General features: G+C 43.3%; 1 protein-coding gene across 1 annotated transcript in view; it reads left to right on the top strand.

The window, feature by feature from the left end:
- The window catches only part of PTPN4 (protein tyrosine phosphatase non-receptor type 4), a 1,253,225-nt gene that overhangs the window by 313,980 nt on the left and 916,615 nt on the right, over window positions 1-22,630 (top strand). Inside the window, exon 10 of the mRNA XM_078682081.1 lies at window positions 17,750-17,838. Within this exon, the coding sequence (XP_078538207.1) occupies window positions 17,750-17,838 (89 nt within the window). The remainder of the gene's footprint in view (window positions 1-17,749; window positions 17,839-22,630) is intronic.

Genomic DNA, 22,630 nt, shown 5'->3' with positions numbered 1-22,630 from the left:
AAGCGGTTTCGACTACAGTGGGCCTGCGATGCCATGCCTGGTTGAGGACTACCGGCTTTTCTGGGGATGTCCGGACATCACTTATGGACATGTCATTTGATGGCTCACCTTTCTGTGGAGACAAGGCCCATTAGACGAGGCAGTGCTTTAAGGACAGCAGGGCTACAGCCTGGTCCTTGGACCTTTCCATGCCCTATTGTTTACATCAATCTGCCTTTCGCCTTTTGTGGCCATGGAATGGCATGCGGTTGTGTCCTTAACCGCCCAGCCATCGCAGTGCGCAAGCTTTCCAGGCCTCTGCGTAGCTGTGGATGCAGCACTTACCAGACTGTGGGCCAGGTGGGAAGCGGTCAGGTCAGTACACCCTCCACCCCCCCCCCCCCCCACCCCCTTCCCCCAAGCAGCCGTAGCCTCCAAACCCTACTAGTCTGACCATTTATCATAATGGTCACCCAGTGGGTTGCAGGATTTTTATCACCTGCCCCACTGGCAGTCCATAACATCAGGTGGGTTTTGCAGATTGTCCGAAGAAGCTACTCCCTCCCCTTTGAGACTGTCCCTCCCTCCATGTTACCTACTTACAACAGGCTGACTGAGAACCATCTATCTCTTCTACGCCAGAAAGTGACGTCTCTTTTGGTCTAAGGAGCCATAGGGAGACTGCTGATGCCAGAAGTGGGTTGTGGTTGTTATTCCCACTGTTTCTGGTTCCCAAGAAGGACATAGGCCTTTGTCCTATCCTAGACCTGTGCTCTCTTTCCATTCTTCCTCAAAAAGGAGAACTTCATAATATTCACTCTAGCTCAGGTCATTTCTGCCCTGGACACAGGAGACTGGATGGTAGCGCAGGACGCATATTTCCACATTCCTGTCCTGCCTTCCAACAGGCATTGCCTGCGGTTCTCATTGGGGAGTGAGCACTTTTAGTTCGTTTTGCTCACCTTTGGCCTCGCAAGCGTCCCTTGGTGTTTAGCAAGGTGATTTCATTGGTTGCTGCTCATCTGAAGAGATCAGGGGTGCCAGTCTTCCCCATCTCAACTACTGGCTGTTGAATGTGGGTTCGCCCAAGGCTGTCGTCTTCCCCCTCCAGACTACGGCAGACCTTTTGCATTTGTTGGATTTCACTATCAACGTGTCAAACTCATATCTGACTCCTACTCAGACACTCCCTTTCATCTGAGCTGTTCTCGATTGGGTGCAGTTTTGGGCCTATCCTCTCGAACAGTGAGGGCCTGATATTCAGGGCTATTTCAGCCGCTATCCTGAATTTTGGTAAGACGGACTCTGAGGGCTCTGCAGTGGGCCCTAAAGTACCAGTGGATGCAGTATCAGGGGAATCTCTCCGACATGGTCCAGATCTTTGAGGGAACTGTGAAAAATCTGCAGTGACGGTTAACAAACCCCGATTAAGTCAGTAGCAGACCCCTCTCCGTTTCCCAACCAGATCTGATAGTAGTGACAGATGTCACTTCTTTGATGGGACAGCCGTCTGGAAGAGTTGGAGTTCAGAGGACGATCGAATCCAGACTCCACATCAACCTGTTGGAGCACCGAGCGATCCATTTGGCATTGAAAGCCTTTCTGCCCTTGATTGAGGAAAGGCTAATGCAGGTGTTCATGCACAACACCTCCGCCATTTGGTCCTGCAACAAACAGGGCGGTGTGGTGTCATGGATCCTTTTTCAAGAGGCCCTGCATCCCTGGACCTGCCTGGAACAGTTGGGCATATCCCTGTTGGTTTAACTCCTGGCAGGTTCTCTGAACGCCAAAGTGGACGAACTCCGCTGTAGATGCCTTGCTGTGTCTCCGTTTGCAGGTGGTGCAAGGTCTCGCGGGGAGAGCCTTGGTTAGAGCTGTTTGCCACTGATGAGAACGTGCCATGTCAGCAGTTACGAATGCTGGAGTTTCTAATGAGACTCTCGTGCCAAGATGCTTTTCGTCTCGAGTGGAGCTCAGGCCTCCTGTATGCCTTTGTGCCCATACCACTCCTGCCTAGAGTTCTCAAGAAGATCTGGAACGACCAGGCCCATGTCATCCCTGTGGCTCTGGATTGGACACAGAGTCTAGGAAGCTGGCTCTCTAAAAAGCGCACTAAAAAGAAGTACATTGTGTAGAGAGTCCAGTGGATCGCCAATTGGTTTACAGAGGCTAAAGTAGATAACATTAATGCTATCTTTTGTGGTAGTGTGGGGAATCAGTTAGGCTTATCAGAGGGTAGTGGTAAGCAATTGTACTCCTAGAGGCACTAAATGAGACACATACTCCCAATAATAAATATGTGACCAAATTAGAAAAATAGCACTTCTTTTATATATTTTGTAAAACCATGACCTTCGTTTTCAGCTCCGTTGTGCCTGCACTTGCTCCAGAGCCTACCCCTGCTACTCTGCTGGATGATGGCGTTAATTCTATGTTAAATGCGGATGATTGACTAAAAGTAATCCTGGTTCATCTTCCAGGAGTTAATCTTCTGATTCAAGAGCTCTGTCAAACTATGATCAAAGGGGCACTGATATCTCTTCCAAAGGCTAAAGCAAATTATGTTGGGCACTCATTAGCTGGATCTATCAACAAGGGAAGTCCTGAACATGTCTGCCTCGAATAGCATGACTTCTGCTAAAACAATATTGCATATTGCCATTCACAAATGACAATTGACTCACTTGACCTTTTCTGGATCTTTTTGAAATTCTCTCTTGGTTTATGGTTGGTGTTGCTAAATGTATATGCCAGGTCTATATCTCCCAGTAATATCTCAGCAAATGTGGTTCTGTTAGATGAAATTAATTGAGACAAACCACCCTGAGGCCATAATTATGGTTGGCGGGGATTTTAATGTAAATTTTGAGCCCCCTTCTATCATTAATGATCTGGTAGAGGCAGAGGAGGTGTAATGGGGAATTTCTTGCCTTACTGGTAAACTTTGACAGTACTCTTTTTCCAATCTTGCTCTTCAGCTGGCATCACTGGGGAGTCTGGGCTTGTAATTGGCATACTCGCTCTGACTGCAAGAGATCTCCTACATTTTGAAGAGCAACCTATAGCAATGTTATTGATAATCTACTTTTGGACATTAGGCTTTGGCCTTTTTTAGTTTATATGGCAGTGGTGACCCGAGTAGATAGTGACCATAACCCTCTCACTAACTTTTAAAAAGGGGATGTCATTAGAAGGTCTTTGACTGCTTGTGACATAGCTGCTGCAACTCGATCACCCGCAACAATCATAGAAGAGTTTCATGGCCCTAGGTTATTTCCTGCCCTAAACTATATGCTGACCTATATAGTTGGTTTGTCTACTTTGTGTCTGAAATTGATGTCATCCTTATGTTATCAAAAGCCTACTTAGCTGTTCATCAACTCTTTTTTGGTACCTTATTGAATATTTTTTCCGGCGAAACTGGTGGTGAAAAAAGGGTCTTACATGATCCAGAATGGTTAATTCAGCCTGTAAATTGCGATTCTCCTATTAACATGACCAGAGAATCTGGATTTCATTAAAGACTCGGAGGCTAACATTATGCATTAATCTTTTAATTCAGTCACAAGCAGCTTTACTTACATCATAAATAGAATGTTCTAGAATGCAGTGACAACATATGTTCAATAAAAGGCATGAGCAACAACAAAGCTGCCTCTTTTAAATGGAAGGAAGCAAGAAGAATGTTCGTAAGGTTGAGGTGCAACTTGGTCTAGAGAGTGAAGAAAATACGGAATTCCGGAGAAGGCAACGAAGAGCAGAGGAATCCAGGAAAGGAGGACGATCCATTAGGTTGAATTATCTGAAAAGAAGAATGAAAAATTAAAAAGGTTGAAAAACCTTGGCATCAAAGGCAAAATGCATACTGTAAACAGTAAAGGAACAAGAACAATAAACAACAGCATAAAAATGCAAATAATCAAGAACATATAAATAGATACTCCGTCCGAGGGAGGGACGGGTGGGATAATGTTAGCCTCCGTGTCTTTAATGAAATCCAGATTCTCTGGTCATGTTAATAGGAGAATCGCAATTTCATTACAAGACAGAAGGCTATATTATGCATGTTGGTAGCCTTGAAGAACGACATCGGACATGTGTTCAACAGGTTTACAAAAATGACGAGCAAAAGTGGAGGCATTGGACCAATCAGCAGCTTTAAGGATATCCTCTAACTTACCACCGGACCAGAAAGACTTGCTAGCCATAGCACCTCTGAGAGAGTGGGCTTGAAATTTAGAAATATCAATGCCAGCGAAGTTCATAGCTAACTTGACCCATCTAGCGATGGAACAGGAAGAGACTGGTTTAAAAGGTTTCACAAATGAAATGAGAAGTTGATTAGCATCCTGCGGGCGAAGGTCTCTCATTCTGGAATCATATTCTTTCATACAATCAACAACACAAAGTTTTTTGCAGTAATCAAAACAAGGGTAAAAGATAGTCTGCCATGGTCTTAGTTCTCCTAAGGATTTCAAACTTAACACCATACATGTCATAACATCTATTAGAAATATCAAGCGATTTAACATCAGATACCCTACAACAAGAAATCAAACACAAGAGAGTAGCAAGTTTAATGGAAAGACATTTCCTATTAAGAAGAGAATTATCAGGCCATGAACAAAAAAGGTCTAGGATAAGTTTAACATCCCACAAGGATTGGTATTCGGGTCTAGAAGGTCATCTAAGTCTAATACTTTTCAGTACTCTACAAATAATAACATTCTTACCTACCGTCTTACCGTTGACGAGAAATTGTCCAGCAGAGATAGCTGATCTGTAACAATTAATGGATCTATAGTAGAGGCCATTGTCGAATAATTCGACGAGGAAATTAACTATGTTGACGATAGGAGCCTGCATGGGATCCAAGTTCCTCTCCATGCACCAACAAAACCATTTTCTCCAACTGGTATTGTACCTGTAATGTGTCCCTGGTGCCCAGGACTCTCCGAGGAGAGTGAGAGCTGATGACGAATGTCCAGACAACTCGTTAGATTGCCTGACACCCTCCAAGCAAGAAGGTTCAAATTCCCTGAAAGTAATAGGTGGTGATCTTCTCCGTTTGCATTTGAAACCAGACCTTTCGTTGCGGGAATTAGGAAGGGGATGCCGCACAACAGTTCCAAGGTTGTCGGAAACTATGCTAGAGAAGGCCAGAAGGAAGTTATCAGGACCAGGGAGCATTGATCTTGCCTCACTTTCTGAAGAACCCTCTGAATCATGGCAAAGGGAGGAAAGGTGTAAGGCTGAAGGTGAGACCAGGACTAGAGAAAGGCGTTCACCACACGAGCGCCTGGGTCCGGCATCCAGCTGAAGTATTTCGGCAGTTGGAAGGTCAATCTGCTCGTAAATAGGTCCACATCGAAGGGGCCCCAGAAATGAAACAGGGAGTTGAAAACGTTCACATTGAGTTTCCAATCGCTGAAGTCCAATAGGAATCTTTAATTCCAATCTGCAGAAAGATTCGTCTTTCTCGGGAGGTATTCTGCCTTCAGCGAAATTTTGTGTTCTAAATAAAACATCCAGAGTTTCTTGGCCAAATCGGAGAGGTCTACTGATCTGTTCCCGCCAAGGCAGTTGATATAGGAGACTGCAGAGATGTTGTCCATTTTCAGGATAACAGATCTGCCCTGAAGTGAGTTTTTGAAGCTCATTAGGGCGTATAAGCAGGCAGTCAGTTCCAAAAAGTTTATATGGTGGGAGGACTCCGCCAGAGACCAAACACCACCCCTGTTTTGGTCGAGGAGGCGGGCGCCCCAACCATGAAGGCTGGCATCTGACTCCAAGACGAAATCTGGAGTCGAGCCGAAGATGGCTCTTCTATTCCATGAATCCAAATTGTCGAGCCACCAAGAGAGTTCTGACTTGGCCTGTTGGTCTAGGGTTACAAGGTCTCCGTACCAAAGACCAGACCTGAGGGCTTTGGCTTTTACTCTCTGGAGGGCACGGTAATTCAGTGGTCCCGGAAAGATGACTTGAATAGAGGAAGAAAGTAACCCCAGAAGTCTGGCTAATTTCCCGATTTATAATGAAACCAAGACTCTCTATGATATTCATGGTGGTCTTGAGACGCAAAAGAAGCACAATTGAATATTAGCCAAAAGGAGGGTACAATGATAAATGTTATATATTGACCCCAGGCTGCCAATGTCAATGTGCTAAATAATTAGACAAGGTTGAGGTCTTTTCTTTTATGTTGTCTCTATGTTTGGATTATGCAGGCCATAATCACTGTACAATGCATAAATAAGGTGTTTTGATAAATTGATGCTAGAAAATGTTTTTATGATATTTTTTACTGTGCAATAACGAGTACACTCAACGAATTGAAAGATTCATTGTACCTGTGAGTGTATGATAAATATACTGTAAATTGTGTAATAACTGTGTTTTTAATAAATGTGCCTGGAGATTGGCTGAATAAAATATATATGTTTTTTAATTTAGTCCTAATGCAGTAGTATGTTTGCACGGTATCCTGCAGCACTGCAGAATATTTGGTAGAATTGTAATTCACATCTGATGTCCTAAGGGAATCCTCTCTTTAAGTCTGGTATAATACTTCTATTCCCTTAGTTGCACTAGGGGTCCCTCTCAAAAACTTTTTGAGATTTTTGGGTCTTGAGGTCTTTCAAAAGCTGAGAATGAAGTTGGGACATAAGGATATCGACTAGATAGATAATTAGACGAATGCCTCTTTCTCTCAGGAGAGAAACGATAGTTCTCATGATGTTGGTGAAGTGCCAAGGGTCGGATGACAGCCCGAATGGGAGGGCCTGAAATTGAAAGAGGTGATTGTCCCAGATGAATTGAAGGAAGGGTTGGTGTTCTTCTACCATAGATATGGTAAAATAGGAGTCTTTTGGATCTAGCTTGACCAGCCAGTCTCCTTGAAGAAGGAGGTCTTTGAGGAGGTGAATGCCCTCCATTTTGAAGTGTCTGTAGATCAGATACTTGTTCACTTCTCATAGGTTTATAACTGGTCTCCAGCCGTTTTCCTTCTTTTGGACCAAGAAGAGTGCTGACAAATTTCTTTATAGACCATGGTACTAAGATAATAGCGCCTTTTTGAAGCATAGAGGAGATTTCCTCCTTGACCATCTCCTGATGTTCCACTGAAAGAATCAAAAGTTTGAGTGTGTGTGTTTGACAGGGGGGATCTATAAAGTCTATTTTGAAACCCTGAACTGTCTTGAGAACCCACGGGTCTTGAGTTAAAGATTTCCAAACATGGTAAAAGTGTTTGAGTCTTCCCCCGACCTTGGGAGGGGAAAAAGAGAGAGAAAGACTTACTTGTAGGGTTGCTGTTGGGAGTTCCACGGGAGGAGAAACCTCTGTTGCGGGAACCTCTGCCTCTTTGTGGGTAGAACTGGCAGTTTTTAAGGGTAGAAACCTCTGCCTGAAGGACGTGAAGGGCCGGAAGTAGCCACGGCCGGAAGAACGGCCCCTTCTTCCAGCCTGTCCAAAAACACTACTATTGAAGACGAGCCTCATAATGCTCTGGGCCTTGTCTACGGCAGTAAAGGTGGAAACATACTTCCCTAAAGATTTTATCATGTCCTTGCCGAAGAGGAGGCCTCTGGGGTTTTGTGAAGGTTCTTTTTTGGCTAAATTGCCCAGTTTTAGGTTTATTTTATTGAGGATGGTCTTTTTCCTTTCGATGTTGAGGCCAGAGTTAGCGTTGCCGAGTAAGACGAATGCCCTTTGGCTCCAGCCTCTAATCAGGTTGGTGTCAAGAGGGGAGTTGGAGATATAAGAGTCTTCGGCCAAGTCTAAAATCTTGGTAAGGGGGCCGAGAATATTGAGGAGACGATCTTGTCAGTTTTTCAGTGCTCTTTCGAGCCCTTTCCTAGGGTATTTACCTAGTTTAAGCAAAAATTTAATAAGATCGGGGTCAAGATTAGGGGTCTGACAGACCTTGTCTTTAATAGAGGTCCTCGGGCATTCAGACCTGGGGTGTTACGTGTTTCTCTCTCAAGAGAGTTTCTAATCCATCTGGTGATGAACTTAGAGACATGATCTTGAGGAAACCATTTGGAACTATTGGGGTGGGAGATATTGAGGGGGGAAAACATTTCACCACCCAGGGGGTCAAGGATAGCGTCCTAAGCGGAGGGGGAAGAGTCAAGTTCAAACTGGTTGTTGGGGTCTAGATCATAGAGATCTTGATCGTCCAAGTCAAGGACAAACTCATCAAAGGGATTGTTGAAGACTTCTTCTTCATCAGAATCGGTAGCTGTGTCATCATGGGCACTATTAAAATTCGTGTAGCTATTGACACCCACCAGTTTGTGCCACTGCGGACACCCATCCTATTTGTGTCGCGAGGGACACCAGTATCTTTTGAGGCGCGGGGGTCTCCCAACAAATATGAGGTGCTAGGACCTCCCAAGTCAATTGAAGTTCTACGACCTCCCATAGTGCCTTCGCAGTGTTTGGATTTCTTACTGCTCTTGGAATGTAGGACTTGCGGATCACGAGGAGAGGCGTCATCAAGATCAGGAAGAAAGGGTCTCTTGGATGACATAACTTCCTTGAGCGTGTCCATCATGCAGGACCTCATTTCCTTTTACAGGAAAATTTTAACCACTTGGATGCTAATGACAAGGGTAACTCGTCATAGAGTGCCCATTCATTTCAATGGAAATTACATTATTTATCTGGACATGTCATAGCATCCAAGTTTAAAGGAGTCATTTGTGTGATAAGGGGAACTGGCGATAGCATCGTCGGATTCCATATCAGACATGACAGGTATTTGAGAGGAGATCGAGTACATGATCCACAATGGTTAATTCTGCCTGTAAATCTGCCAATGCGACCCTCGGAGTGGCTGTTAAAGCAGGGTTATGGGCAGATGTCAGTGAGTATAAAAAAGCCCAGGAGAAAGCCAAACCTGATTGGGATGAGCACATTTGGGATGACCTGTTGTGCGCTGCCAAATCAAATGATTGTCAAACATTCTGGTGCTTAATTTCTCATGAGAGCATAGATGGTAGTAAAAGTTTGAGCTACAATATTCAACCCGAAAAATGTGAAGAGCACTTTGCAGAGCTGTATGCCTCAAGCACTCCATGTCCCCCCTTTGAAGCCAATAGTTGCCTTTTCCCTATGCAAACTCTCGGTTGGCCCCTACTCGGGAGAGTAGGGAGTCCTTCCTTAGTTTAGAAGACACCCGTGCTGCAATTTGTCAGTTAAAAGTGTCTCAGGCCCTCCGACCTGACCGGATTCTGGGTGATTTGTACAAGACTGAATTTTCTGTGTGGGCCCCCTACATAAATAATTTACCTGATGCAGTTGTCTGGTGCGGGAATTCCTGACACTTGGAAGGAGACCGAAATCTTTTCAAACTATAGTCCTATAAGCTTCATTGACAATTTACACACATTTTTTGCAAGGCAGATACTTGACAAGTTGCTTAGTTGGATTGTACAGAAAGAAATGTTATCTCCCTTGCAGTCTTTCTTTCGTGGCAAAACAAGCACTTCTGACCAGGTTTTTAGATTTGCACTCCTATATTGGAAGTGTGCTCTGATAGGTAGGCAAAGGTTATATGTTTAATTTGTTGACCTTTGAGCAGCTTTTGACCTTGTACCACACAAGAGGCTCCCCTGGGTGCTAGTTAAAATGGGGACATCTGTCACTCTTATTAATCTTTTAGTTAGGCTTCATGAAGGGACTAGCACCCAGGTCCACTGGGGCAACAGAGGACAGTTAACCATTCGTATTTCGATTGCCCACGGCGTTCGACAAGGATGCGTCCTTGCTTCAACGTTGTTCACGTTATGCATAAATGGAGTGGTTTAGAAGCTTCAGGCCTTGAGAAATGATTTTCCGTCATTGAATAGCAATAAGGTGCCCATGTTATTATTTGCAGACAATTCCCTGCTTGATTCAAAGACCCCAATGGGAAAACACTTGCACCTGAGTACATTTGTGGCCTTTTATAAACTGTGAAGCCTTGAGTTAAATGGCAACAAAACAAAATTCATGATTTTTGGACCTGGGAAACCCCGTAATTGTGTTTTAAAGGTAGATGGTGGGCCTCTTGAGCGAGTTTGTAGCTTTGATCACCTGGGAGTTCGAGTTACTGACAATTTAACTTGGAGCTCTCAAGTTATCCCAAGCTCCTTGCTATTGACCCATAGATTCAGTGCTATTTACCACTTCCATAAGCACTTCTATTCACCTATTTTCCCTGCTCTTGAGGCCTATCGAGCTAAGGCTCAGAGTGTGGCGCTTTTTGGTGCCAAATTAATGAGGGTATGTTTACACCCAGAGACTTACTGTGGCTGAGAATTCACTTAATAGATCACTTGTCTCAGTAACTACGCCTCTTCTAGCAGTTTTCTCAGATTTGGGCTTAAAGCGAAATTGCAGTTATGGTACAACTGAATCGCTTGACCTACTGGGTGAGCATCGGGACTACCCCTGAGCTTTCAGTGTATATGAGTGCCTTGGCGACCTACTGGGCACGAGAGGTGTTTCTAAAATCTCCTGGATTAACATAGTATCGAGCTGGTTCAGGGAGTTTCTGTTGACTAAACTGTTGGACAACTCTTGTGCCATTCGTAGGTCAGGGATGGCAAGACTGAAATCCAATTACATGAACCTTGTTCTTGAGAGGCAGATACTAAGTGGGTCCTCTGGTAGTCTGACTATTCAGTTTTTAGAGTTTATATTGTTTCCTCAGTTTGAAGTTTTCCTAGACTCCATTACCCCTCCTTTGGCGAGGAGCCTACATGTGAGGTTTCAATGAGGCTGTCTACTGACTATGGTGTTTAACCTTAAATGGAATAAAGGCTTGTCTGCATCCCAGGAGAGCTCGTTGGCTCAAGGGAGCCTTTCAAACACAAGGGAGGAGTGAGCAGACTGCCTTTCAGCCCAGCACAGTTCACCTCATTGCATCATGATAAATGAAGTACGCTTACTTTAAAAGTTGCTGTAGTCTTTCGCTAAAGTTGGTGCAGGTAGTGCTGTTATCTGCAGACATGAGAAGCAGTGTGCTCCCTCCGCCCTTGTGTTTGAAAGGCTCTCTTGAGCCAACTAGCTGACATGCTCTCCTGAGAGTCACCTGTGTGCCTGTGGAGTGGTATTGTGACCTGTGAAGACTTGGGCACAATTTCATCAACCCCTGATGACCTCTTTCTGTTCTACTTTACTTTTGCTCTCTACTGATGAAGGTCTAAACCCAGAAACGTGTCTAGAGATAACAGCACTACCTGTACCAACTTTGGTGAAGGACTACAGCAACTTTGAAAGTAAGCATACTGCGTTTACCAGGATGCAATGGGCAGATCTGTTCTCGGATATGAAGCAGTGTGCTCCCCTCCCCCTTGTCTACTGTTACTTGCCCAGTCTGTGCCCAAACGTTCGAAACAGAGGAACACGTTCTCTTCTTTTGCTCCGAGTACCAAAGAGTGTGTCGCAAGTGGATACGGCAGATCTTTCAGAATATGGGTACCTCACATTTTGCAGAAGCTTTGATAATATTAAAAACAAATACTTTTTGTCCTATTACTTTTGCAGTTAGCCGTTTCCTGTTCATTGTTTGGCACAACTGAGCCAAATATCTGGTTCTGTGTTAACGGTTGAATGAGCCTTACATTTGTATTATAGTTAGCCTTAAGTTTGAGCAGGGAGTTTTACAATGCGAACGTGCTCCTGAGTTGTAGTAAATTGTGTGTTTTCATGAATTGTTCTTTGCTTGAGTTTTATGACCAACTTATTACATTTTAGCTAGCAGCTCTTAGCATGCCATATCCTCTAGTTTTTGGCTTTTACTTTAAATTTATGTTTTTAAGTGTGCATTTGACTAATAATGTTGCTGGGGTTTTTATTATCTTCTGTCCTCTGGATTATGCACTACAAATGATTTTATCTGTCTGTATTTCGATACCAAATATTTGTATGATGTATTAATGTTTTATTTTTGTACTTTGATGGTTCTGGTTAATCCAATAGAGTATCTTCAACAGGGAAAAAAAGTAATTCAAAAGTAAGCACTGTTTCTGTTAGCAATTATTACTGGTAAGTAAACTTTTCAAAGTTGTGCGCCTTTATGGACAATGCAATACTGGGGAGGAAAAGACGTATGCAAAGCAGTAATGACAATCCATTTCAGGGGTTTACCTTTTGGGTTTCGGAGTATATTGGGCCAAGGTCCAAAGTACTACCAGCAGTTCTTTGGGAACTGTCGCGTTTAGCTGGTAGCGGGGTGCTGTTGAGGTTGGTAGCTGCACTACAGAGAAGGGGGCACCTGGAAACAGGCCTGCAAAGGGGGACTTGGGGACAAGTCTGACACCTCCAAAAAAGGGGTTTGGGTCGCACGGGGCCTTGAAGCAAGGGAGCACAGCTGGTTCTTCGGTATCCGGGCCGGACGGCTCTGGTGCAGAGTGGTTAGGTCAGCTGGGCTGGGTGCGCAAAGGTGCTTCTTGTGGTTAGGGACAAACCTCTGGCAGGGGTTAAAATCGAACAGCTGGGCCACTCACGAAGGGGATCTCAGTGATGCTGACGTCCCTCGACGGCTGTTCGGTCATGGCACAGTGAGAATCCGGATTGGACTCTCGCTGTTGGTGTTTTCGTGCAGGGCGTTGTGCATTGGTGCTACACGGCTCAAGTTGGTCCTGGTGTTTTCACCCTCGGTGGGGAGACAGATTTGACCTTCCAGAGCACGGTGCCCTTTCCTGGTAGACTGCGGCATCAGTCGAGCAGGGGAGCTACAAGGTGGACCGGACTCTGCTCTTCGGTGCCTGCCGACTGCAGAGGAATAGCTCCTCTACTCCAAGGGGGACTGTAGGTGATTTTCAAAGTGCTTGCAGGCTACCCAAAGTTGTGGTGAATTTCCTGCTTGTACGACGAGTCGCTCTATCGCGATTGTTGAGAGTGTTGCGAGCAGGCAGGGTTTTATTCAAAACGTTCACAGTTCTTCTTCAGTTATCGCTAGGCAGTGACTCCTCTTGGTTGTCCTTCTCTTGATCTGTTGAATCTGAGTTCTTGGGTTCAAGAGTGCCAACTAAATACTCAATTTAGGGATGTTAAGGGAAGGGACAGGTAGTAGTCTACGGGCCACCTACCTTTAGAGTGTGTACATTCTTTGTATGACCACTTCCTGTGGGAAAAGGGCATAACCCTGACCCTAGAAAGCTAATTCCATCCAAAATAAGATGGAAGGGATCCGAAAAGGTGGTGTCCACATCAGCTAGTCCACCTTAGGGGTGGTGCTGACTTGTTGTTGGACACACCTTCTAATCTGGCTTGGTGCTGGACACACCTTCTAATCTTAGTAGTTTTCCTGCCCGTCTTGCTGCCAGAAAGAAAGTGGAGACAGGACAGGGTATCTACATTATGTTGAGGACAGGTCGGAAAACTGAGGCAAAAGAGTTTGGGAAGCTTACCGACCTGGAATGCAGATCCTGCGTGGAGGAGGTGTAAACGCCTCTGCCCAGAGCAGGCTTTGGTCCTGACCTCCGAGAGCAAAGGTTCTCACCTCAGGGAGGTCAGCAGCTTGTCTTTGGTGGCTGGCTGGTCAAGACTAGTCAGTCAACATACTAGTGGTCAGTAGCTTTTCAGGGGGCACCTCTAAGTTGCCCTCTGGGCACATTTATTAATCAATCAATCACTGGCATCAGTGTAATCTTATTAATGAAAGATATTAGGTACCAAACATCTGTGGGTACAGTGAAGCCATCATGTAGCTGGGGAACTCGTAATCAAAGCTGTCCAGACCACATACTAATCATGGCTTCCCTGTGCACTTGGGCTATCTAAGGATTGACTTGGATATAACAGGGATACCTCCACTTAGGCAGCTATGCCCACACATGGGGCATAGTGCACCCTGCCTTGGGGCTGCAAGGCCTGCTGTTGGGGTGGCAGTGTGTAGCATGAACCCAGTACACTTTTAGTCAACTTTGCATCCGATACCAAGAAAAAATTGTGTGTGGTGGTGTGTGTGTGTGTGGGGGCGTAACCATGTCAAAAAGGGCCACTTTCCTACACAACCCCCGCCCAATCGAAAGAGGACGAGACTAACCTTTCCCAAGAGAGTCTTCATTGTCTAAGTGGAAGAACCTGAAAAGGCCATCTGCATTGGAATGGTCAGTCCCCGGTCTCTGTTCCACTGTTAAGTCTATTCCCTTCAGGGAAATGTACCACCTCAAAAGTTTCGGGTATTCACCTTTCATCTACATCAGTCATCTGAGAGGTCTGTGGTTGGTTTGGACAACAAAGTGAGTACAAAACAGGTATGGGCTCAACTTCTTCAGGGCGAAACCACAGCAAAGGCTTCCATCTGAATGGCATTCCAACTATGTTCCCTCAAGAGTAACCTTCTGCTGATGAAAGCAACAGCCTGGTTATGGCCATCATCGTTGGTCTGGGATAGAACCTCTCCTATCCCTTGCTTAGAAATATCCGTCTGTACAATGAACTGTCTAGAGTAATCTGGAGCTTTGAGAATGGATGCTGAGCACATTGCCTCTTTCAGCTTTTCTAAAGCCTTTTGACAACTAACTGTCCAGTTTACCTTTTTAGGCATCTTCTTTGAGGTAAGTTCTGTGAGGGGTGCCACAATGTTATAATACCTTTTCGCAAACCTCCTGTAATACCCTGTCAAGCCAAGGAATGCCCTGATTTGGGTCGTAGTGGTTGGAGCTTCCCAGTTCAGGGTTGTCTGGATCTTGGGCTGTAAAGGTTAAACTTGGTCTCCACCTACCAGGTGGCCCAAGTACACACCTGTGCCCTGGCCTATCTGACATTTGGATGCAGGGCTTTCAAAACCTTATAGAGGTAGATCAGTTTATCCTACCAGGTAGAGATATAGAAATATCATCCAGCTATGCTGCACTTAAAGATTCCAACCTAGCAAGGACTTTGTTCACCAACCTTTGGAAGGTGACAGGGGCATTCTTTAAACCAAAGGGCATAACACTGAACTGGTAATGCCCATCTGGTGTTCAGAATGCCTTTTTCTTCTTTAGGTTAGGCCAGTCTGCGAGTACCCTGCTGTTAAGTCAAAGGAACTGAGAAACCGAGCTCCCCCCAATTTGTCTATCAACTCATCAGCTCTAGGTATAGGGTATGGGGTGGGCGTCTTTCTTGATGACTGCATTGAGATCTCTGTAGTCCACACAAAACCTCTGTTCTGGTTTTGCATCCTTGGTGTGAAGTTAGTTTGGGGATCAAACCCCCTGGGATACCCTAGGGACTGTCAGAGGGTTCAGTAACCCCTAACTCCAGCACCTTGCTTACTTCAGTTTACTTCAGCTTACTATCATGGTCAGACTGTCAATAGATTTTGTTTCTGACAGGCATGCTGTCGCAAGTGTCCACACCACAGGCACTCTTGTGTGTCTGTCCAGGGGTTAGGGAGCAGAGCCCAGCATACTGTTCCAGGACTTGCCTGCACTCAGCTTGCTGTTGGGCAGGGATGGTGTCTGAGTAGACCACTCCATCTACTGCCATCTTTGGGGCTGCTGGAGAAGAGTTGAAAGAGAGGATCACTATGTGCTTCCTGATCTTTACCAGTGACAATCAGCATAGTCATTTCAGCCCTGTCATGGAAATGTTTCAGGTGGGTAACTTGGATGACCGTTTTGGGGTTCCTGCTAGTGCCAATAGTGTAGGGATCACTCCATTAGTCTTAGGGGCACTAAGTGCCACAGGCTCCAATACCCACGTCTTCTGGACTGGTTGAAACTCCACCAGTGCAGTCTCTTGATCATTCCAGAGTGTTTGAAGCTCTTGGCTGACAACTAGGTTTTTGGATGCTTTACCCATGTTCTCTATCATCCCCGAACGCAGGCCTAGTACATAGTCTACAATATCTTGTGTACGATCGTTGAGAGGTCTCTCCCAGCCTTCCTTAACTAGACAAAGTTGTCCCCTCACAGGATGTCCAAACAGAAGTTTAAAGCGAGAAAAGCCTACTCCCTTGTGTGGCACTTCTCCGTACGTGAAAAGCAGGTATGGCAAAAGGACATCCCATCTCGTTGTGAGTTTTTCAGGGAGTCCCCAGATCATGCCTTTTATGTTTTTGTTGAATTTTTCAACAAAGCCCATTTGTTTGTGGGTGATATGGGGTAGTGAACTTGTAAGTCACTCCCCATTCAGTCCACATGTGTTTTGGGAAACCAGATACAACGTTTGTTTCTCTGTCTGACACCACCTCTTTAGGTAAACCCACTCTGGTAAAGATACCAATGATGGCCCTAGCCACTGCAGGAGCAGTAGTAGTCCTAAAGGGTATTGCTTTAGGGTACATGGTAGCATGATTTACAACTACCAGCATCATTGTGTTCCCTGTTGCAGTCAGATGGTCAAGGGGAACAACAGTGTCAATCCCTACCCTTTTGAAGGGTGCCCCAGCCACTGGAAGTGGAATTAAGGAGGCCTTTGGGTGGCCACCTGCTTTGCTCCTGGCTTGGCAGTTAGCACTAGAGTTTCAAAACTCATTCACCTACTGAGACATGTTTGGCCAGTAGAAATGGCTGACTAGCCTACTCCATGTCTTGCTCTAGCCAAGATGCCCACCTAGGTGGAAGTCATGCACCAATGTGAGGAGAAACCCTGAACTGCTGAGGCACTACCACTCTTCTGCTGGCACCAGGTTTGGTGTATCTGGCCTCAGTGTGCAGGAGCTCTTCCTCCCAATAGGTCCTGCGGAAGCCACTGACATCTCCCTTTTCCTCTACAGCAGCTTGCTGTCTCAGGATTTCAAGAGTAGATCTGATCTTCTGCCCTTTGCACAGCTCTTCCCTAGAGGGTGCCCTGGGCCTAGGAACTCTGTTGTGTAAGGCTCAAGTTCCTGGGGCTCGGTTCCCTCTGAGGCTGACAGGTCGTCTCCCTGAGAAGGGTACCTGACATTGTAGCTGTTTAGAAGTTGACTTCCTAGACTTCTCTCCTTTTCTCTTGGAGGGTAGGGCCATAGTTTCAGGTTCCAATACCTCTTTTTCAACCTGGGCCTTGCACTGTGCTCTGGTTTTTATGCACACCCATTCTTGGATTCCCAGCATGGCTGCATGGGACCTAAGATCAACCTCAGTCTAAGCTGAGGACTACGCATCATTCCCTAGCAGACATTCAACTGGAATTTCAGAGGATACCACTACCTGTTTCAGACCAGTTACCCTTCCCCACTCTAAGGGCACCATAGCCATGGAATGAGCCTTAGTAACTTTATCAACATTGGTGACTGGATACGTTTGTCAAGCCATATATTGTCCTGGAGTGACCATGACCTGAAAATAAGAGTACAAACATTTTAGTGTAATAAACCATGACATGTTAAGAGGAAATAATTTAAACACTTCTATCCATAGCATATTAGTGGTTGTGGTGAACGCCGCCATCTTAGCCTGGATCTCACTGAGCAGATGGAGTGGACTTCAGTTTAAGACTAGCGCTATTCACAGAGCTATGTTCATGGATATCCTGAGTTACCTTTCTATTTAACCACATTACTATGTTCAAGAAGGCCAGCACTGTCATGAGATGTCTAGCCTGCATGTAATGTCACACAGAACTGGCTGTCTATAAATCTAGCTGGTTACTTCTCAAACAGTTTTGGCTTTCCTCCGGCTGTGTTCTAATCCTTGTATGATCTTCCGTGAGTTTCTGTGTGGTTATTCAGTGTTAAGTTCATAAGGTTATTAAATGGACAATGTAAATACTAAATTGATGCTTAAATGGAATGAAACTTGCAATGTTTATTTAAATTATATAATGTTTTGCTTGGTAATAAGTTTTTTTTTCCTTTTTAAAGGATCAAAGTAACAATGAAATTCTAATTGGTGTTGTATCGGGTGGTATAATTATTTATAAGAACAGGGTACGAATGAACAACTTCCCTTGGTAAGGATAACATTTACATATTTTAATTTGTTTATGAAATTGTGGTTAATGTGGCCTGCTCTTGTGTGTGTGTTTATTTATGTTTATATATGTGTATGTACATATAGTAATTCATTAAACATTTAGATCATAACTAAATAAGAAGTACAAATCAGTAAACCAGATCCAACCGTAAATAGTTATTTGAAAGTCATGTGCTAATTATGTCCTCAATATTTTCTTTAATGTTAAGTTAAACAAATTCCACACAAAAAGGATTACAGTAATATAAAATCATTCATAATTTCAAATATTCACTTTATTATATTTTCGTTATTAAAATGCATTTAAATATGAGCAGATCGTTTGTAAGAAAAGATAAAATGGTGACTTAAAGGACAACAGTTGCCAAGCTCTAACATTCTTAATAATTAATTAGAATAATTTCTGGTATTCTACAGTACTTCACTTTGTTGCCACTCCAGACAAAAGTAGGTGTTAGTTGGACCAGAGAAGTGCTAGTCGACTCGCAGAGGTCGACTGCCTTTCTGCAATTCATAAAACAGTATAATTTCATCAAAGACAAATATCTCTTCTTCCTATGCCTAAACATGACGAAAGAACAAATATGCATTAATGGATCTGTGATGAGATGTCTCAGAAGCAGGCTGCACCTGAGTGGTCTATTTCAGTGGCAGTATGTCTCTGGTTGCTGCCTTTGAGAAATGTTTGCTCTAGGAAGTATGCAACACTTTTTCCAAGCTGACACTTGCTAGCTCGTCTCAGAAACTGTTTGTGTGTATGTCCCCAAAATCTTGTTTCAATCATATTATAATCTCTGTTATGATCCAGAGACATTGGCAAAGCCTCAGAAGGAGAAATCATGTAAATTAGTTATTGTTGCCCAAAGCTAAGGTCAGTATTTACGGTTATCATTTACCCACTACCCTCTCTATCCATAAATGATCCACTCTAGCTTTCACTACTTTGTATGTATGGTCTTGCATAACTACAAAGTAGTAAAAGCTAGAGTGGAAATGAATAATGTGCCCCTGGAACAAACCGACTCCTTTGCATACCTGGGTGTTACTTTTAGCAAACGCTTGAATTGGAAGCCACAGCTAGATCTATTAGTCTTAAGGCATAATCAATTTGCAGGGGCCCTCCTAAAAGAATTCCGGTTGTCCCAAACCAAACCAGTAGGACCGGCTCTTTCTATTTACCAAGGAAAGGTTAGAGCCTCAATAATTTACGTGGTGGAACTTTGGGGGTTCGAAAACTTAGTACCATTAGTTGTAGCCCAGAACAAGTTCCTGAGGGCATTGGCCAGCCTTTCTCAATCCTCTCCTCTTAGGCCCCTACTTTTAGATCTAGGATGTATTTCCTTTGAGGATTCTGCAGGTTTTAGGCCACTTGCCTATTGGCGGAGACTTTGGACAACTCCGGAGTTAGCACCTTATGCCAAAGCTGTTAAGTCCATTACTTAAGCAGATAAATCAAACAAAATTTCTTGGCTACAAAAGATTAAGGCATTCTTATCTGAAATGGGCCTCCCTCGCTTGTGGGAGGACCCAGAGGGGAATTCCTTTCCATCTAAAAGAGATCTTGAAGCCTTATATAGGGACAAGGTTTATGTAAAGTCAGTCGTTGTCCTCGGTTACTCGTGGTTCCCTCATAGGCCTCTTTCTTGAATATAAGTGCGAGCATAAGCTGGAGGCCTATTGGGATATTATCACACGTCTTGGTGATGGAAAACTTTTCCACCAATTTAGAGTGAGAACACTCCCCCTAAAGTCGTTTACTAAAAAGTGGCGGGATGACCAGGATATAAAATGTGACTCTTGTTTAACTGAGGATGAGACTCTATCGCATGTCCGGTTTGTGTGCCCTGCATACAAGGGCCCTCATCTGAAATGGCTCAAGTCGGTTTGTCCAAACTTTGGAACTAGATCTGGTCAAACTGCCCTGCATATTTTAAAAACTTAAACTTCTGAAGTCATAGTTGTTGCTATGGCTAAGTTTCTGAGATGGACTTGGGCCATTAGAAGGAAAAATCTGCAAGGTAATATGTAATGTATCTGCTTAAGCATTGGTGTACTCAAGTTTCCCCCTCGTCATTGAGTTCAATATTGAAGACCGTAACCAAGCCTTGTGTAATTATGCATTAATAGTTTTTGACCCTTAATTCTCCCTTTTAAACCTAATCATTGTTTTAACAGTCTTGGGATTTTATTTGACATGTTTTTTTTGTTGTTTTTTTTAAACGATATATTCTTGTATGAAATGTTATGCCTTTTTATAATATATTGTATTCGTCTTAATGTGTCTTTTATGATTGTTTATGATCGAATAAAGACGGAAATTGAATTGAAAAAAAAAAAGACTAAGTTCCTTCTGCATCAGATTAAAACAATCTGCATAGATGGCACAGCTGCAGTCGCTCCCAGTTTTCCCGTTTATTCCATCATAGCTGTTGCTACAGCGATCTGCTTCCAAAACATGGAGTCAAGGTGATCCAATTCATCCCATTCCTGATAAGACTGTCTAGGCTTCAGTATCAAAAAGCAAAGGAAGAGGGTCAGGACTGCATATAGGTACATCTGGCAGCCTCTGAATACTTCCTTAGTGAGCCTTGTCTCAAAGAACTGATTGTCCGTATTTTTACGAGCAGTAAATAATTTTGTTAACTGACCAGTGTACTATTAGATTGGTTATTAAAATTCTAATTCAGAGTGGGTAGTGATCCGACATACTTCATAAATATTAATGAGGTAAGTCGCATACTGCAACTTAATTCGTGGCCTTTACAAGGATTCTGGCCTGCTAAGATCAGCAGACCACAGTGTCTGTAATTGCCTTTAAATAAAGTACAATTTTTACATGCAGTTGTATCCCATGAGGGAAATGTGGCTGTATTTAGAGAATAAAAAAATACAAAAAGTGTATTTATTTTAAAGTTAGCAAGTTTTCATTGGTCTCCTGGACCACTGCCTACGCACCAATTTCTTTTTTACATTCACAACGAAGAAGAGACCTATGTGAACCCCCTTCCTTTTTGCAAACAATTTATCACTAGTCTGTAATCCAGTTGCAAAGCAATGAAATATTTTAATCCCGAAACACCGATACATCACATTCGAATGTGCAATTTGAAAGGAGCCCCCATCCAAAATTACGGGACGTTCTCCCTTCGTATACCCATTTTAAGAGTCAGTACAGGTTTGCAGACTAATGAAATGTTTAGAAATAATAAAAAAATGTGGATCAAACAGCAAATTGTATTATAAAGATGTTTAGTGTTTCAATAACTATCAGAATTACTTTTCAACTTATGTAAAGTCACAATGTAAGAATAAGAAACCAGTGTCACCTTCCAATACCAGACTGTACTCCTATGCAATTTAGCATTGGGAGATGAAGTTTAGTGTTTCCAAACATTTTTCTGATCTTTTAAGAAAAAGAATAATCTGGGATGGTCCTAAAACACATCCCTGTCTCGATGCTCTAATGATTGGGTATCCTTTTTATATACTTCAACGGTCCGGAAGGCAGACCACCCAAACTATTAGAATGAAGAGCCCTGGGCATAGGGATCCAGAAAGCATTTTTCTTCTTCTGAAATCGTTTTAATAAGCCATCTATGACTGATTTAAAATGGAAAACACAAAAAAATAGTGAGGTTGTTTCAATCAATTCACATTTTGCGTCCAAACCATGCCATAAAAATGTTTTATATATTGCCATTTTGCTCTCTCAATTTCCCCTGGGCACTGACAAGAATTAACTTCATCCATTTGTCTATAAGATTTAAAAGAAGGTTACCATAAACTTTAGTGAATTAAGTAAATTCCCGTTGATTTTCTGATTCTGGGAGGTCGCTAGTGCCAAGTACTAGGTATTATGTATAGTGTATCATTATTTATATACAAGATGCCAACATAGTGCTTCTAAATGGTGGCAGTCATACTGAAGTGGTAAAATAATGCCAAACTATAGACAATACAATCAAAGATGTCCGTCCATATTACAAATAGTGGCCTTACAGGATATATCGCACTGTAGATATTGAGCAGCCAGAGCGTCCCTGTAGCTCCTTGTGGAACTACAGAATGCTCTAAAATATATAATAAGGAGACGGATTTAAAGGAAATGAAGTGGATCCTGTAAAGGAGAAAATGAAAAACTGACCCATGAGACTTGACACTGAACTACAGAGCTTTAGAGCAGATGAGTGAAGTGGGCTGCCACATTGCCCCATGCAGTATGTTGTCATGGGGAAAACAGAATGAGAATGACACTAAAACAGACCATTGCAAGCAAGTGTTTGACCTAAATCCCCTATACATATGTGTGTGTGTGTGTGTTTATATATATATATGTGTGTGTATATATATATATATATGTGTGTGTGTGTGTGTGTGTATATATATATATATATATATATATATATATATATATATATATTCACTGAAAAAACCATAGGTTTAACACTCGTTATAGTTAGGAATTAGCATTTAAAAAACCTTTGAAATTCACTGAAAGAACAATAGGTTTCATACCAGTTATAGTTAGCTGAACATTTTACTCATACAAAACCATTGAAATTCCCACGTTATAGTTAGTTGGACTCACTATAACTCGCGCGCCCGCAATCCACGGCTGATGATGTCACATATTACATCATTCATGACATGGTCAGTGACATCACTGATGACATCTCAATTGACATCACTGATGACATCATTCATGTGATAATACGATGCACCTCCTCACACTCTAATCTGACCTTTGATACACCCAGTGTTAAATACAA

The sequence above is a fragment of the Lissotriton helveticus genome, chromosome 3_1, assembly GCF_964261635.1.
Source record: "Lissotriton helveticus chromosome 3_1, aLisHel1.1, whole genome shotgun sequence".
In the NCBI taxonomy this organism is placed as follows: Eukaryota; Metazoa; Chordata; class Amphibia; order Caudata; family Salamandridae; genus Lissotriton; species Lissotriton helveticus.
The sequence above is the reverse complement of the archived record's forward strand: the minus strand, read 5'-3'. Positions and strand labels throughout refer to the sequence as shown.